The 15,291-nt window shown below is 39.5% G+C and overlaps 1 protein-coding gene across 4 annotated transcripts in view; it reads right to left on the bottom strand.

Annotated features, from left to right (window-relative positions):
- Positions 1-15,291, bottom strand: part of CPEB4 (cytoplasmic polyadenylation element binding protein 4) — a 55,869-nt gene that overhangs the window by 17,765 nt on the left and 22,813 nt on the right. For 2 of the 4 annotated variants that reach the window (XM_019741467.2, XM_019741476.2), the window contains exon 3: positions 2,415-2,465. The exons of the other annotated variants lie outside the window; for them this stretch is intronic. In XM_019741467.2, coding sequence (XP_019597026.2) covers positions 2,415-2,465 — 51 coding nt within the window. The remainder of the gene's footprint in view (positions 1-2,414; positions 2,466-15,291) is intronic. 4 annotated transcript variants of the gene reach the window in all.

Below are 15,291 nucleotides of genomic sequence, written 5' to 3'. Positions count from 1 at the left end.
CAACAACAACAAAAATGACATTCTATTTTAATTTTATTATGTGCTAGGTGCAAAGCTAAATGATTTACATGCATTTAGTTTTCATCCCAGTCCTAGGAGATGGGTAGTATTTGGTGATTTCTGAATTTATCTTCATTAATCACAATTAATGCATTACACTAGATTTGCAATATGAGTACTCCCAAAACCTGAGCTAAAATGAGAGCAAAGCTACTCAGAATCAATACATGAATGAGATTAATTTATTTACAGAAGCAATCCACCATAGATGTTTCATAAATTGGACTGAAGAAAATGGGCTATGTATGTGCCTAAATTAAGGTGACTAAGAAATTATTTCAACGCCTCTCCATCCCCAACTTGTTCTAATTTCATAATTTCTAAACAATCTTCTGTTATAATCTAGACTTTACTATTAGAAAAACACTAAGTCTATCAGTCAACTCCAGCATCTGGTCTACCTAGAAGCTTTAGTCCCCATTATGTAAATGCAGAAATTGACATCTGGTCTTACTTACTTGGTTTTGAGGAACTAACACTTTATCAAATCTGACAAAATCAAGTTCTGGTGCCCTGGATCAAAAATGCTAGATCTGAGACTGAGGCCGTCATAACCCCACACTCTGGGGTCTTACTTGAGGAGCCAGCACGTCTCTTTGACAACTCTTTGTTCTTTCTTTATCTTCCTATCACTGGGCTTAAGACAATGTTAACCTCAGCCAAGTACACCTTTAATAATAAATAAAGTTTCCATGTATGCAATGGTAAAAACCTTCTAATCCCCTTCTAGAATCTATGGACTAATAAAATTTCAAAACATATATTTTTAGGGAGATAAGTTACTTATTTTTCTTTGCCAAGTGAAGATCATTAAAAACTAATCTATTCATAAAAAAAAAAAAGGATATTTACAGGGGAGAAGGGGGAGAAGGAAAAACAATCTCATAACAGATTCTTTAGAAAATTGAGTGAATTTAGTTTTAAGGAAAACCCACTAGTGTTTATTTTTCTCACCTCAACAAAGATGGATCAACTGATCTAATTTAGTGACTTCATGAGGAAATTGGGACAAAGAAGAGTTGACCACGTTGCCTAAGATCACACAGCAGTATCTGAAAGCCTGGTTCACTGTAATTGCCACACACCCAGACCTGACTCTGGAACTTGTTCCACAGGAAAAGCTAAAGCCCCGCTACAATGGCAACCCTTACAAGTTATTCCCCCTTATCCGATGCCACCGTCACCACTGGGTTTAGTTTTCAATCTACACACATTTATGCTGAAATATTATATTTTGTCTTTATTTCTGGCAGCTGTAGCAGGAAAAGACCAAAGTCTGATGGACAAGTGAGGTTTTTATCAACCACATAGTCTCCAGAGGACCTGCTGCACGCACAGCCACTCTCATAAATCAAATCTCCTCACTTTTCCTGGCTTCACCTACGTTCTACAGAACACGGATTTCAAACACGAACCCCAAAGAGGTCCAGTCATAGAGATAATTTTTAATTCCCCATTCACAATATACCATAGACAAGGAGCAGATTTTTTTTTGTTGTTGTTGTTTTGCTTTGTCTTTGGAATGACGAGACTACAGCTACTCAGTCAAGAACACTTAGAAGCGGTGGGACTGAAGATGCATTTAGGCAAATGGAAGGCACCATGAGCGCATAGATTTGAAATCCACTTCATAGTAAATGAGTAGAAAAGAAGTACACAAGACCTCTGTGTTCCACCCAATTATTTTAAACTATAGTATTATCAAACTTTTTGATTCTTTAATTCCTTCTGTCTATAGATGCTTCCTCCTTCCCTGTGAAATTCAGTGTTTTAGCTGAAGCTCATACAGTAAAAAGCGAGCTCAACAGCACACTGGGAATATTGAGAACAGGTGAGGAGACTTTCCTGCGGCGCTGTAGAAGCCAGTAAAACTCCGTGTTTCTTGTTCTCATTAGACAGCAAACAGTGAATGACCTTGTCCTGTGCGATGTCAAGCCCTGTGGTCTCAGGCTGCTTTTTCTGGTTTCGGATTTCTGATTACCCACCCTTTCTCCTGGAACAGTTTTCCAACTACATGGAAATGGCTTTCATGTTGACATTTCAAAGGTCACTCTATAGAATCTTAAGTTAGATTAAGCCATCCTTTATGTATCATTGTGGGATTCTCATTTATTCTCAGGGTCACCAATTTCAAGACAGAGAATCAGGGCTCTCAAAGTTTAAAAAAAGTTCTTGCCACAATAATTATTCATAAAATATCTGATAAAGTAATAGCAACTTGCAATTATCATTACACAACACACTCAAGTCGTGTCTCTACTTGTTGAAGCATACCTACTATGTTTTCTCACCTAGTACTAACTAGCTTGTTTCAGTTCCGTGAACTTCCCTGGGGTGAATCAATGAGCACTTACCATTAATAAGCAGAGAGCTATCGGATCCTGGATATGAATAGTTTAGACGACCTGAAGGTAAAAGAAGGCCGTTACTAAATTTATTTTTTTCATGGATGGTTTCAGCGTATTCAATAACCAAACTGAATGAACTGTTTTAATACGTAAGGTATTTTAAAAGTTCTATTATGGGATACAATTTTGTTGTGCTAATAAATGCAATGAGTCAGAGGACACATCAATCAGCATATTCACAAACATTCAAAATGGGAAAAGTTTGAAAGTAGGAAAATAAAATATCCCTCATGTTTAACTATTCGGTCATTCCAGGTTCTAAGTCCCTATCCAAAGTAACTTTTTTTATACCAGTATGTTCTAATACCAACTCATAACAACCTTCACATTTTTTTTGCCCCATAAGTGTGAAAAAAATTTTCATGTGTATAGTTTTTGTTGCTTTTTAGAAGTATGTAATTAGCAGTAATATTTTTCTACATGATTTGTAAGAAAATTGCCGGGCTTATGCCTACATGTACAGACACGCTAATGGGTTTAAATTTGCGATTGGGCAAATCAGTACAGAAGGTAAAGAACAACCTACCATTGTACTTACACATTCTAGAAAATACCAAAGCACACAGCACAGTGGCCAGAGCAGAGCAGGCACTCAACAAATGCTCGGTTAGTTTCCTTTGAATTTTTAAGTGGTCCAAAATCTAGTTTGGGACCTAAAATGGACACCGACAATGCCCATCAAAAAAGAATTTGTGAAGGTACTAAAATTTTTGGAGGATGCGGCATCTTCCAAATTGGTAACCAACCACAAATAAAGGGGGGGAAATGGCCCTGGGATGTCTCCATCTATGAGGAATACCATTTCTGTTTGGGAAGAATTTTTGTATGTAAGTTGAGGGGTATCCAGACAATAAATCCTTCCTGAATGCACACCATACACCTAATTCTAGGTTGTAAATTATAAAAATCATTATTGGCAACATGTTGAAGTCTCCATATTCCACAGACACCCACCTTCGTAAGAATGGTAGAGAACCCTCAACAAATTCTTGCTCAGCTAAGGAATGACTGGACAGGGGAACGGGACTGCTAATTATCTATCACAGTCCAGCATTGTATAAATCAGCAGTAGTGTGACAATTTCAAATTGACTCAGAATTACAAACATCCCATTAGGAAACAGCAATCTAACCTCTGCCCCAAAGAACCACAGTAGGCTCTCCAAGGCTAAAGGAAAGTGGGGAAGCAGAGGTTCTCGAAGGCCTCGAGGCTGGAGCAAGCCTTCCAAGATTCCAGGAAGACACTTCCTAGTTCCACTGAGCACTACGGGAACCAGAGCTAAAATGTGGCCCTATCAATCCAATAGCCATATACTTACAACTCTAAATAGTCTCCACAGAAATGAACTCATGCTGTGAAAAAAGAAAATTGTTCTCTACTGCTAATATAGCGTTAATTAATCCATATCCAAAACGTGGGAGTCTAGTATGAAACAAAATCTGAACTTAATAATTTTCCTACAATTTAAAATCAAATATAAGGATTGTTTTTGTCGTTACTGTTAAGTGTTCTACTTAAAATTTCAGCTTGTTCCCCTTTAGGGAGTGGAGGTAGGGATGGAAATGGGCGAGGAGGAGGTAAAAATTAATCTCGTTATTTCAATTTCTTCCTAAAAATTGACTTCATTATTTAATGCTAATATGTAAAGTACCCAAGTCCAGTGAATTCCATCTGAATTGCTTTAACGACAACCCCAGATTGTATGACCTGTCACAAGTATATTTTTTAAAAAGCACAGACTTGAGATGATGGAATAAGAACATGACCTTAACAGTTAAAAACCTGGGAGTATTGTTTATGAATCACTGAAGTCAAAGCAGCAGCTGATCTTCTATAATAGAACACAGCATCCATTTTATAACTGTAAAACCCTCTAATAAATGAACTAACATCCGTCACACATACCATTTTTATTTATCATAAGACATTTTTTTAAAAGATGATGTAAGTCAATACAGAAACAAAAATATTTAACGAGCTGAAGTTAAAAGGACATGTTTGGTTATTTCTCAGTGGATATACATGAATTCTAATATTTTTAATGCCAACATGCCAGCTGAAATCATGGCTGTTTCCTAAGAACTATGATGCCTCTTCTTTGGTGCCGTGCAAGAAGATTAACAATGGGAATCCAAGGACAAATCACCAAACAGGCCGGGCCAGTTTAACAAGTCAAGTTCTACCTCATCAGAAACTCACCTTTTGGGTATCTTTTAAGGAGAGAGAGAGAGGAGAATTTCAAGTTGACAGGCACAAAAGTGTCCCGTGATTCAGTTCTGAGTTTGCCTCACAGCACGTCTCCTAAAGAGACCCCACCCTCCACCCCCAAGGTAGGCAGGTGAACTCTGGTATTTCTTCTGCTTTTCAGACTTCTGAATGCAGTAATTCTAGCCTGCAGCTAAGACAATAAGGCACTGAAGAATCACTGGCAGGGCTCATAGTTTAACTCCGTAAAGTGATACTTGTTTTTAATTTTCTGACCTGGTCTTATGAGTCCTGCCAGGCTGGAATCAATTTTGGCCTCTGAGTAGCAAAGGCATCTGTGACATTTTGTTAATCAGTAATGCTTTCTACTTCAATTTTAAAATATAAGCGGTGACATTTAAAAAACAAAAAACAAAACCCCCCCTTTTTGAAAAACTTTCTTAATGTTTCCCTAATCTGTGTGCCCTATCCTGCTGTAAATTCTTTCTATAATTATAGTATCTGGAGTCGCCCATTCATGGCATCTATCATGGATAATACCTGTCACTTCCTTCCTGGAACTCTCCTGGAAGCCACGGCACTTTCACGTTCTCCGCCTCTCGTTTCTGCCCTAATGTGCTCGCTGGGGTGTGGATCGCAATTATCACGGCATTTCTGCCTTTTCTAGTCCAGGGCGGGATTACCAACAAGCCCCTCCTTCATCTGAGACAGCGGCCCTCTTTCTTTGTCCCAATGGAGGGTATTTTTCAAACGTTTTTCCCCCCAGATCCACCATTTTTTAGGGTACCGTTCCCCAAAAGGAATCCCCCCCCTTTTCAGATTAACTTGCCAAATTTTACTTGTAGCTGTGTTGCACCAGCCGACCTTCTTGGGTAATCATTTCTGCTACTGGCTAACTTGCTGAGCTCGCTTACATAATAGCTGCCTTTAGGAACTAGAGTTTTTGTTGTTGTTTTTTTTACCTAGTACCTTGAGTTTCCTGTTTGGGCACCAGGTAAGCATTCAGTGAGTTCATTCCACTGAGCTTAAAACACCAGCGGTTCACAAATGAATAAAGTGAAGTAAAATAAAAACAACTGATGGATCTAAATATGACTGTCACCCAGTGTTTGTGGTTTTGGTTTGTTGGTTTTTTGATATCTATCTATACACATAATCCAGGTTTTGGCACAGTTAGAATCGAATTCCTCAAGGAAGAAGGAGGGCATTAGGATTTCAGGCAAGTGAAACTACTTGGTGGAGAAAAATTCAATCTTTGAAGGCTCTTGGTATTGACTGCGTTATAAATGTAAAGAAATACTGCCTGATCAGCAGTCCTGGTCTTAAGGGACGCTATGACAGGGAAGTAATGGTCTCGGGAGGCCAGGCTGGCATTTGGAGTCAGAAGCCTGGCATACATCATGCAGAAGGCAGAGACTATATTTGGTGACATGACTCAACCTGGCCAAATATAGGCAACTGATACAGTGCGACTCTGGGGAACTACACTACCAAAATCTACAGCCTAGAAAACATCACACTCCAGCTAGGCGATTCTATGCTAGGTATTTGCGAGTTGGACAGAACCAGTATTTACCAACCGGACTAAGAATTAACTGCTGGGAGGAGGAGGTGCTCAAAGGAACAGTATGTACTATTGTGCTCTTGTAACACACTAACTAAAGTAACCCTAGTCAATGAGCTGAAAGGAGAAAGGACGAGAAGGAAATACTCTAATATATTAGCAATATATGTATACACTACTTTCAAAATTAGCTAAGTGATTTTCTAAAAAATAACCCAGATATTCTTGCTGATGATTCGGCAGGAAAGGATACAATAAATGCTGCTATTACAAACAAACAAACACTGAAAAATACCAAGTGCTCTACAGTGCTATTAGATTTCCGCGATGACCTTCTGTTTTTCATAGTCATGCCAGCTTGCTGGTGATATGGTGCAGGCCAAGGAATGACAACAGGGGATAACTCTACGAGGCTGTCCAAAATAAAGTCATGCAGTCCTATAAAGTGACAAGTAGTATGAAATCCTACGCCAGTTTTCTTTATTGACTCACACTATAAAATCTTCCATACTCCAGAGAAAAGGAGGGGTCTTCAGTGAACATTATTAAAATTTTCTGATAGGGAAAGGGTAAGTAAGGGCTTAGGCCCATTGCTGAGGTAGAGCAAAGATTTACACAACACACACGTACACACACACACACACACGTTGTGGTTGTCTAACTAGAGATGCTCCTACCACCTTTGCTCCTGCTCTTTTTCTGTAGCTCACTAAGTATGTCAAAGCTAGAATGCCATAAATCATTTTTTAAAGGTGCTCCACCTGCCTTTCCACACCTATTTTTACCAACACTGCCTGAGATCTGCAGCAAGATGGCGCTGTGGGGACCTGGACCGTGCAGAGCAAAGCTCAAGAAATGTGCAAATCAATTCAGTTTTTGAACACCAACTTTATGCTGATACAAATGCAGAACACATATCAATCTGAACTAATAAAAATGTGTTCCATATGTTCTATCACCAAATGATATAAAGGTAACTATCTGTAATCAGTTATTCCATTGACCTCAAAATAACGCCCCAAATCAAAATCTGTATTCATATTCTACCTCCTGACCTACCTGTGATACAACCAAGTTCCAGGAAAGGTGTCTGCATGCAATATCACGAAGGGGGAACTGGCTGGGACAACTTGTCCCCCTCCGAAAGAGCCCTTTGAATTAATAAACACACAGAGAGTTCAGGCTAAACGAAACCCCGCTAGGAGATAGAACTGGCTTTTGGTTTAAAAACCAGGGCTTATAAACATACCTGTTTCCTTGCCTAGCTCTGCAGGTTCATTTCTCTACACGGCCATTTGCCTTCCCACATTAGGCACTTCAGACATTCAGAATGACTGGCCCGTTAACTTTTCCTTCTGGGTTCCCCGCTCTGCCTAGAATGCCCCCCTCCCTGTCTGCCCCAATGTCTTACCACCCAAGCCCCCCACACTTTTGCCCAGGTAGCTTCTCTCTCAGGTCTCACCTCCTCTGGGAAGTCTTCCCTACCCCAAGCAGCGTGCTCCATACAATACACTTGACACTGACTACACTGTATTTACACTGTCTATTCCTAAACTATTTCTTCCTTTAGGGCAACCAGATCTTTGAGGACAGATTTTGAGGTGTTACATCCCAGAGCTTGGAGCAGAGAAAGGTGCTCAGTGATAGCCGTTGAATGAATGAATGAAGCAAAGCCAGCAATTGGTGGGCTCTCTGCCATGGAACATGCAGTGAAAAGGGTAGAGAGTCAGACCAGTGCCATCTCGTGACCAAGGTCAAATTACTTAGCTTCTTTGAACCTCAGTAAAACAGGGAAATTTCCATTTACTTCACAAGGCTGTTATGAGAAACTCAGGAGACAATTTTTGCAGACTGCCCAGAAAAATCCCCAATACAGAGTAGGTACTCAATTAATATTAATTCCTGTCCCCTCCCCAACTATACGCCAGAGATAACCAACAATTTTCCACTTGTGAGAGAAAGAAAGAGGAAAGATTCCTTTCAGCCAAATAAGACCCAAACTGGAAGCTGGAGAAGGGAGTGGTCATCTGGGGGATTTTTCAGCTTCAGAGAAATGAGAGTTTGTTAAGTGTTCTTGGTTGCAAACAGAGATATAATTCTTCTCTGGGGGAGAGGAAGAAAAAAAACCTAATTCCTTACTTTTTTTATTACAGCCAAACTGGCAAAGCAGCAGAAGTCTTGTAGGAAATGGAAACTTAGAAAATTCAACTTAAAAATTTTCCTTTTAATAAGGCCTGGGAAGATCTTCTTTTTGTACCAAAAGCTCAAATTAAATTTTCAGTTGTGATATGATAGTTGAAAAACAGATTGTAATAATGGCAAAAAAAATAACACTCATCTGAAAGTAAGGTCAATGGGCTAGGTTCCTACAGATTGCGGAAGGTTTCATATAAAAGGGATTGCTTTGACTACTCAGGGCAGGTACAAAGTTGCCAGATCTAAAAGCATCTAAGAACTTCAGGCAGGCAGAAGGGAATGTCTAGAGAGAGACCAGCAAAGAGCTGACCTAATTAAGGAATTCCAAAGATTTCCCACTGCCAGTAAACCTAACAACAAACCAGCACGCAGGAAGGCTATTTTTATCCCTGCCAGAGGATTTCTGACTCTCGATGCTACATTTAGAGGACAGAGCAACAAGATAACTTGCCTTAAGAGGATGTTATGATACCAGTGATAAATGGCAGTTTTTTAAACTTTCAAAAAAACATGGCACAGTTTTCGTCTAAATTAAACCAGCCAAATCCAGTTTTAAAAAACAAAAACAAAAAAAGGATAATACAATGGAAAGAAAAGTGGAAAAAAGAGACTAACAGGTAGTAGAAAAGCTTGAAATAATCTTAAAAAAAGCCAAGGCAGTAAATTAATATTCTCCTACCTTGCAAAAAGTTGATTAAAAACAGCATGTGTAACAAGAGACCCATTTTAAAAGAATCAGTGAATAAATATCAAGAATTGTAGAACCAGCCCCAAGGTAAAAATGGTTTTGAGCAATGGCTCTCTGCACTGACGTGAGCATAAAAGATCAAGACACACTTATGAAATCTCTAGGAACCATAAGCGAGTGATTTAGAACTTCAGAGAGAAGAGAAGCCACTCTTTAAACTGGTCTCTAAAGTCCAAACCCTAACAGGCAATCTGCAAAGTCACTAGTTGGCTTTCCACGCACACCTGTCATCGGCTCTAATCACTTATTTCATATAAATTCTGATGACTTTATGAAACCTTAGTCAAGAATGTGCTTGAATTTCATAGCTGATCGAATTTCACCTTTAATTATTTCTCTCTCAGAAGGCCCCCTTCCTATTTTTTCCTACTGATACTCAAGACACCGAGTCTTCCTCTTATTTATCAGCCTTCAAAACTAAATACTTAGCGGGCTGTTCAGACATCGGCTAATTATTTGGAGGATATGCTGCATGAGGCCAGAAGTCTTTGTTTTTATTCCCTGATATATAAAATACATAAAATAATGCCTGGCACAGAGTAGAAGCTTGATACACATTTGTCGTATGAATGGCCTCCCACAGCTTTAGGCTTCACATACCATGTTTCCCTGAAAATAAGACCTAGCCGGACAATCAGCTCTAATGCATCTTTTGGAGCAAAAATTAATATAAGACCCAGTATCATATCATATCATATCATATCATATCATATCATATCATATCATATCATATCATATCATATCATATCATATCATATCATATCATATCATATCATATCATATCATATCATATCATATCATATCATATCATATCATATCATATCATGACCCGGTCTTATATTATAGTAAAATAAGACTGGGCCTTATATTAATTTTTGCTCCAAAGGACGCATTAGAGCTGATTGTCCGGCTAGGTCTTATTTTTAGGGAACCAGTATATGTCCAAAGTGAAGAGCGGTGGGGAGGGAGAGAAGTATATCTGAATCACTTCAGGAATACACATGTGAATCAGGGAAAAGAATGAGCCAGCTTGGAAAAGTTTCCTCAGTGATTCTATTCTAGTTTGACCTCTACTCTCAATAAGGCACCTTTCTATAAGAAACCAACAGGTGTGAGATCTGACTCTTTTACAGAAGATTATGATAAAATACAGGTCTTAAATTCTGTACCGTCTCGTAAATAGAAATTAACAAACTTGAATGCCTATTCTCTGTCTAAAGCATACTAAGACAAAAATGTATACTTTTTTTTTTTATGTTTGTTTCCCTCTTAAATGCTACACAATAAATACCTAAGCTATCGAATCAGGAGCCAGAGGCTGTGTGTTCCGATCTTGATCCTCTACGTACCAGTTAGCTGATCGATTTTACAGACGCTGCAGCATCTCTCTGAACTTCAGCTTCTTCAGTTGTAAAACGGAGATCACACAACTCACATAAAAGGACTTAGGTTAGAGATAATTCTCAGAAGGGGCACAGAACAAGAGACAAAAGCAAGAGCCCTTTCACTGGGAACTGCTTCCTATATAGAATACCCAGGTCTTCCTCAAGAAAGAAAAGTGGAGACCAGCACCAAATGTGTCCTCTGAAGTACTACTGCCTGGTAATGGAACATACTCGAATGCCAGTGGAACTGGAATATAAGCAGAAGCTAAGATGTAGGATACTCCCACAAACCATGTCGCTTAAAAAGGGCTGGCTTCCCCTCCTAACCGGGGCTACCACATTACCCAACTCCAGGGTGTACCCCCCTTGTCATATGATGCCCCTGCACCCTGCCATGTTGCCTACAGAGCCCGCAATCCTAGACCTGCCTCAAAGGATAAAAAGATGGCTTCAGATGTCAGAGACAAAATTCCAAAACGCTATTTGGTGGAGCTAATAATGGAGGCTAGGGTAAGTGACCTCCTCATTCCTCTCTGTCCTCCTCACCATTTCCTCTCTTAAACTTTTTATGTTGTGTTCCTTTTGGTCATGGGGACCAGTCTAATGGTAGGAGGTGACAGCAGAACAATTAGAGAAGTTCTCTAGAGCAGTGTTTCATAACCTTCTATAATTATTAAGACCTACTTTGATCAAAATATTTCAGAGAGGCTGCCCACCATGATAAGCAGTGAAGCCCCCACTCCAGTGACTACTGTATGTACGACAACTACAAAAAACAAAACAAACAAAAACCCCTTAATAATAAAAGGCTACTATGAATTCAGCAACACCTTTAAATGTATTTTAATTGCATTACACCAGCATCCACATGCTTTGGGAAGAGCATCATGCCTACCCAAAGGGCAGATCTATGATCTAACTGGAATGCTTGGTCCTAATGGGTTCACAGGCCCCATCAAATAATTCCCACCAGTGACGAGGCCCGTGGTGCACAAACTGAGAACAGAAACATTTCATGAGGCCAAGTTTTAACACCTGTTTCCTAAACGTAATATTTTTAGGCCTAACTCAAAAAGAAAAGATGCAGTCTGCAAGCAAAGCCCTCACTCAGCCAACTCAACTCGATTTTTGGTTAGATCCTTTTTACAAGCTACTCAATATGAAATCCTGCCACACCCAGACTCACATGAACTTCATATACTACTTTCAGTCATTAAACTACCAATACCTTCAATTTTGTCACTTAGGAGTAGCACGCTAGAGAGACTGTATGGGATTGCTGATGGGAATTTAAAGCTCATGAAGTTTAATCCCTCTGTTCATAGGTGAGGAAAACCAAGATCTAGAGAGAAGTGACTGATCTAAGGCCACATAACTGCTAATGGCAGAGCCAGGTATGAACACAATCCTAAATGCTTCTCTTTTTATTTCTTATGATTTGGGAAAGTCTGTTATAAGCTAACAACGTCTAATCATTTACAATAAAGAGATCAAGTGGCTGATTTAAATCTATTTTATTAACCATGCCAGGCATTTGTTATTTGGAATCTTATAGCCAGAAAAACTTATACTATTTTTTTAGGTTCATTATACTTCAGTTAATCATGGCTGCTCTTCAGAATTAAGATTTGCACTTTATTGTTGGTTTCTCAAGAATTACAAAAGGGTCCTCTAATTGGTCGATTCCTCCTTCTCTTTCCCTATGTACAGCAACCAGCACTGACCCAACTGGATTCCAAAGAGATTATGGAACTGCTTTCCCTTCAGAGTTCCACTGATGTTCTTAATTGACTGGTTACCAGGTAATACCCGGAATAAAACAAAGCCTTGGTTTTAGAATGGAGTGCACTGGTGTGGGACTACATTCAGAATCAGTCAATTAGACAAAATAATAAAGCCCACAGGCAGCCTGGCCATCTCAATATCTGATTCAAAAAGTAGTAACTAGTTTAAAAAGTATTCCTTTTGCAAATTTTTACTGCTGAACAGCAACAAACTCACTGAGTTTTCTCTCTTTTAACTATGGTAGTGAGGATAGTGGCAATAGCAAGGGGAAAAAATAAAGAGCAGTGAGCAGAGAAATTCAGAAATCAGGCCTGTACAGCTGATAAATCAATCAACTGCACACAATATCCTGGCAGAAATTCCACGGGCATCAGGAAGAAATAATTGTGTGGCACAACTGTGCAACTTTTCCCATCCTTCCTGTTGCTAAATTGAAAGCAAAGAGAATCCTGGATATTTTATGACAGCTATGAATTAGGTGGCACTGCTTCCCTTCCCTCAAAGTCAGCAAATAACATGTTCCAGGCTTATGTAACAGGATCGAGGAAAGTCTTAAGACTATCACGACAACCCCCTATTGTATTTCTCCATAATCAAAAGGGCTTTCATTAAGCAGAGATAGTAGTCTGTAGGGCTGTTTCAGTAGCTGTCAGGAAATGAGACAGCAAGTCACCTCTCTACAGAATTTTATAACACAGCAGAAAAAACAGAAAAACAACAAGTGACACAATCAAAAGGTACACAATATACTATTACTAATTTGGACGTGGCACATGGACAAAAGGATCTCTATAAATGTGCAGGACCACCTCCTACTTTTTGTACTGCAGTGAGGTTCCTAAAAACACTGACGAACTGGTGGCAAAGTCTGAAAACCTTATTACTTAAATGTTAGTGCTCAGATTTCATTTCTCAATGGGAAGCAATATTATTCCTGTGTGTCCATATGGTAATACCTATACTTACTGAGTTATACACAATACTTAATGTGAAATGTAAAACATTACAGAAAAGCAGTGGTTAATTTGCTACCTGCTTGCTGCTTGTTTTCTGATTTATTATTTCTAAGTGTCACATATAATTCATTTCTTTACCCATTATTGCCTTGAATGTGTGTCGATCAAAATTGAGTCACAACAGCCATAAGATATGTTAACCTTAATACATTTAAAAAAAAAAAAAAAAAGGTAATGAGTTAAAAGACTCTTTAAAAGAAAAGTTTAGGATCTTTAAAACTTCTAATAACATAAAATGTTTCCTGTCACTCTCTCCTCTGCCTACCTTTCCTCTCACCTGTCACCCAGGTAAAATTCAGAGTTGCAACAATGTTTTAAGATGACCACTCAATTATCATGGACCCAAAATAAGATTCTTTGTGCTCAATGTTCAGGATTAAGCTAAGAGGACTGCTTAAGTAATATGGACCTACGTCATGGATGACATAATACAGATTCCTCTTTGCGACAGACAACTGCTTATATGATTTTCAGAACAAAGGAAAACCCAGGGTCACTATTCTATCACACACATGTGGAGGGTAGAGGGCGGAGGATCACTACTTCCTACTTACCAGAACGTGTTACGTAAATAAACTGGGCAGACGAGGAGCTGCACAGGGACAGGAATGGTTAGCATGAACCCAGCTGGTTTCAGTTCAGAGGCCAGAGCAAAGAAGACTTCAGCCCAATACTGTGAGCACATGGGTGTTCACAAACATCACATTTTGTTCTCCCAGGCATTTCCCTTTCCCCTCCTCCTCTTAAAAAAACAAAACAAACAACACACAAAAACAAAACGACACCAACAGCCACCCCCCGTCTGAAAAAGTGTAGTCACACTGTTCAAACTCCATACTTTCGTAAACTCTGCCTCCACGGTGCTGGGAGGAATCTACCAAATCCTGATCAACAGTAAACCAGAAAGGGCCAGTGGTTCGGAATTCAGAATACATCCTGCACCAGTAACACAAAGAAAATCGTGCCCCACTACTTCGCCCTCTTCTTCCTCACAAAGGAAGTTACCTCAACACAGAAGCCCAGGTCCCATCCTCTGGCACAACTAAGCCCAGCAGAAGAGAGAGGCTATTTTAGGATGTTCCATGGCAGCAGTCAGGAAAGGGAGAGTGCACAAGAGAAGGAAAGCGTGTAGTTTCTAAACAGTCACACAAAAAAGTTCATTGCCGCCGAGTTTAAATTGTATTTTTTGCTGTGTACCTTATTACTCCACGACTCGGAAGGCTTCTAGAACTAGGGCTAGTTTCTACTCCCCAGAGACCGCAGCCACTCCCCTGCTATGTGACTTCGAATCACTTGGTATCATCCACACAGAGCAAGAAAGAACCAGCCCAGTTCAGGAAGGCTCCCGCCTGGCTCCCGGGCCGCTGCCTGGCTGACTGAATCTTAAGACTTGTTGCCTTCAAGGTGCCCCAATTTGCCGGAAGACATCTGAACACCAAATAACGGTAACTGACTTGGAAGGAGATATTTGATTATGAGTCCAAGTAAAATGAGCTGGTTTGCATTATCCATTTCTTTTCTATGGCACTTTGTACCAGGCTCCATAAATTTCCCCTAAAGGAAAATGTCCTCCTGGTCCTCGGAAAAGGTGACGGGAGTAGGGTGCAGAGCAGTGCGTAGTGGTCTTTTCTCAAATCACTACAGGCAAACTGACTTAAGTAGGAAAAGGTTAAATATTGTAAGAAATGATACCGGCAATCCACTTGAAATAAATCATTTTAATAGTATAGCAACAGAACTATTTTAGTAAGAGTTCCTTTGGCTTTTAAAAATTTTATTTACTCAGAAATTCAAATTCAGAACTCAATGGTATAAAATTTAGTCCTATTTTCAGCAACTCTCATAGACTGTAGAGCTCTCAGTCTACATAAAGTTGGTATGCACTTTCCGTTCTTAAACATCTGTGTCAGTACACAACATGTGT

The sequence above is a fragment of the Rhinolophus sinicus genome, linkage group LG10 (genome assembly GCF_036562045.2).
Source record: "Rhinolophus sinicus isolate RSC01 linkage group LG10, ASM3656204v1, whole genome shotgun sequence".
Taxonomy (NCBI): Eukaryota; Metazoa; Chordata; class Mammalia; order Chiroptera; family Rhinolophidae; genus Rhinolophus; species Rhinolophus sinicus.
This window is presented reverse-complemented; position numbering and strand designations above follow the sequence as displayed.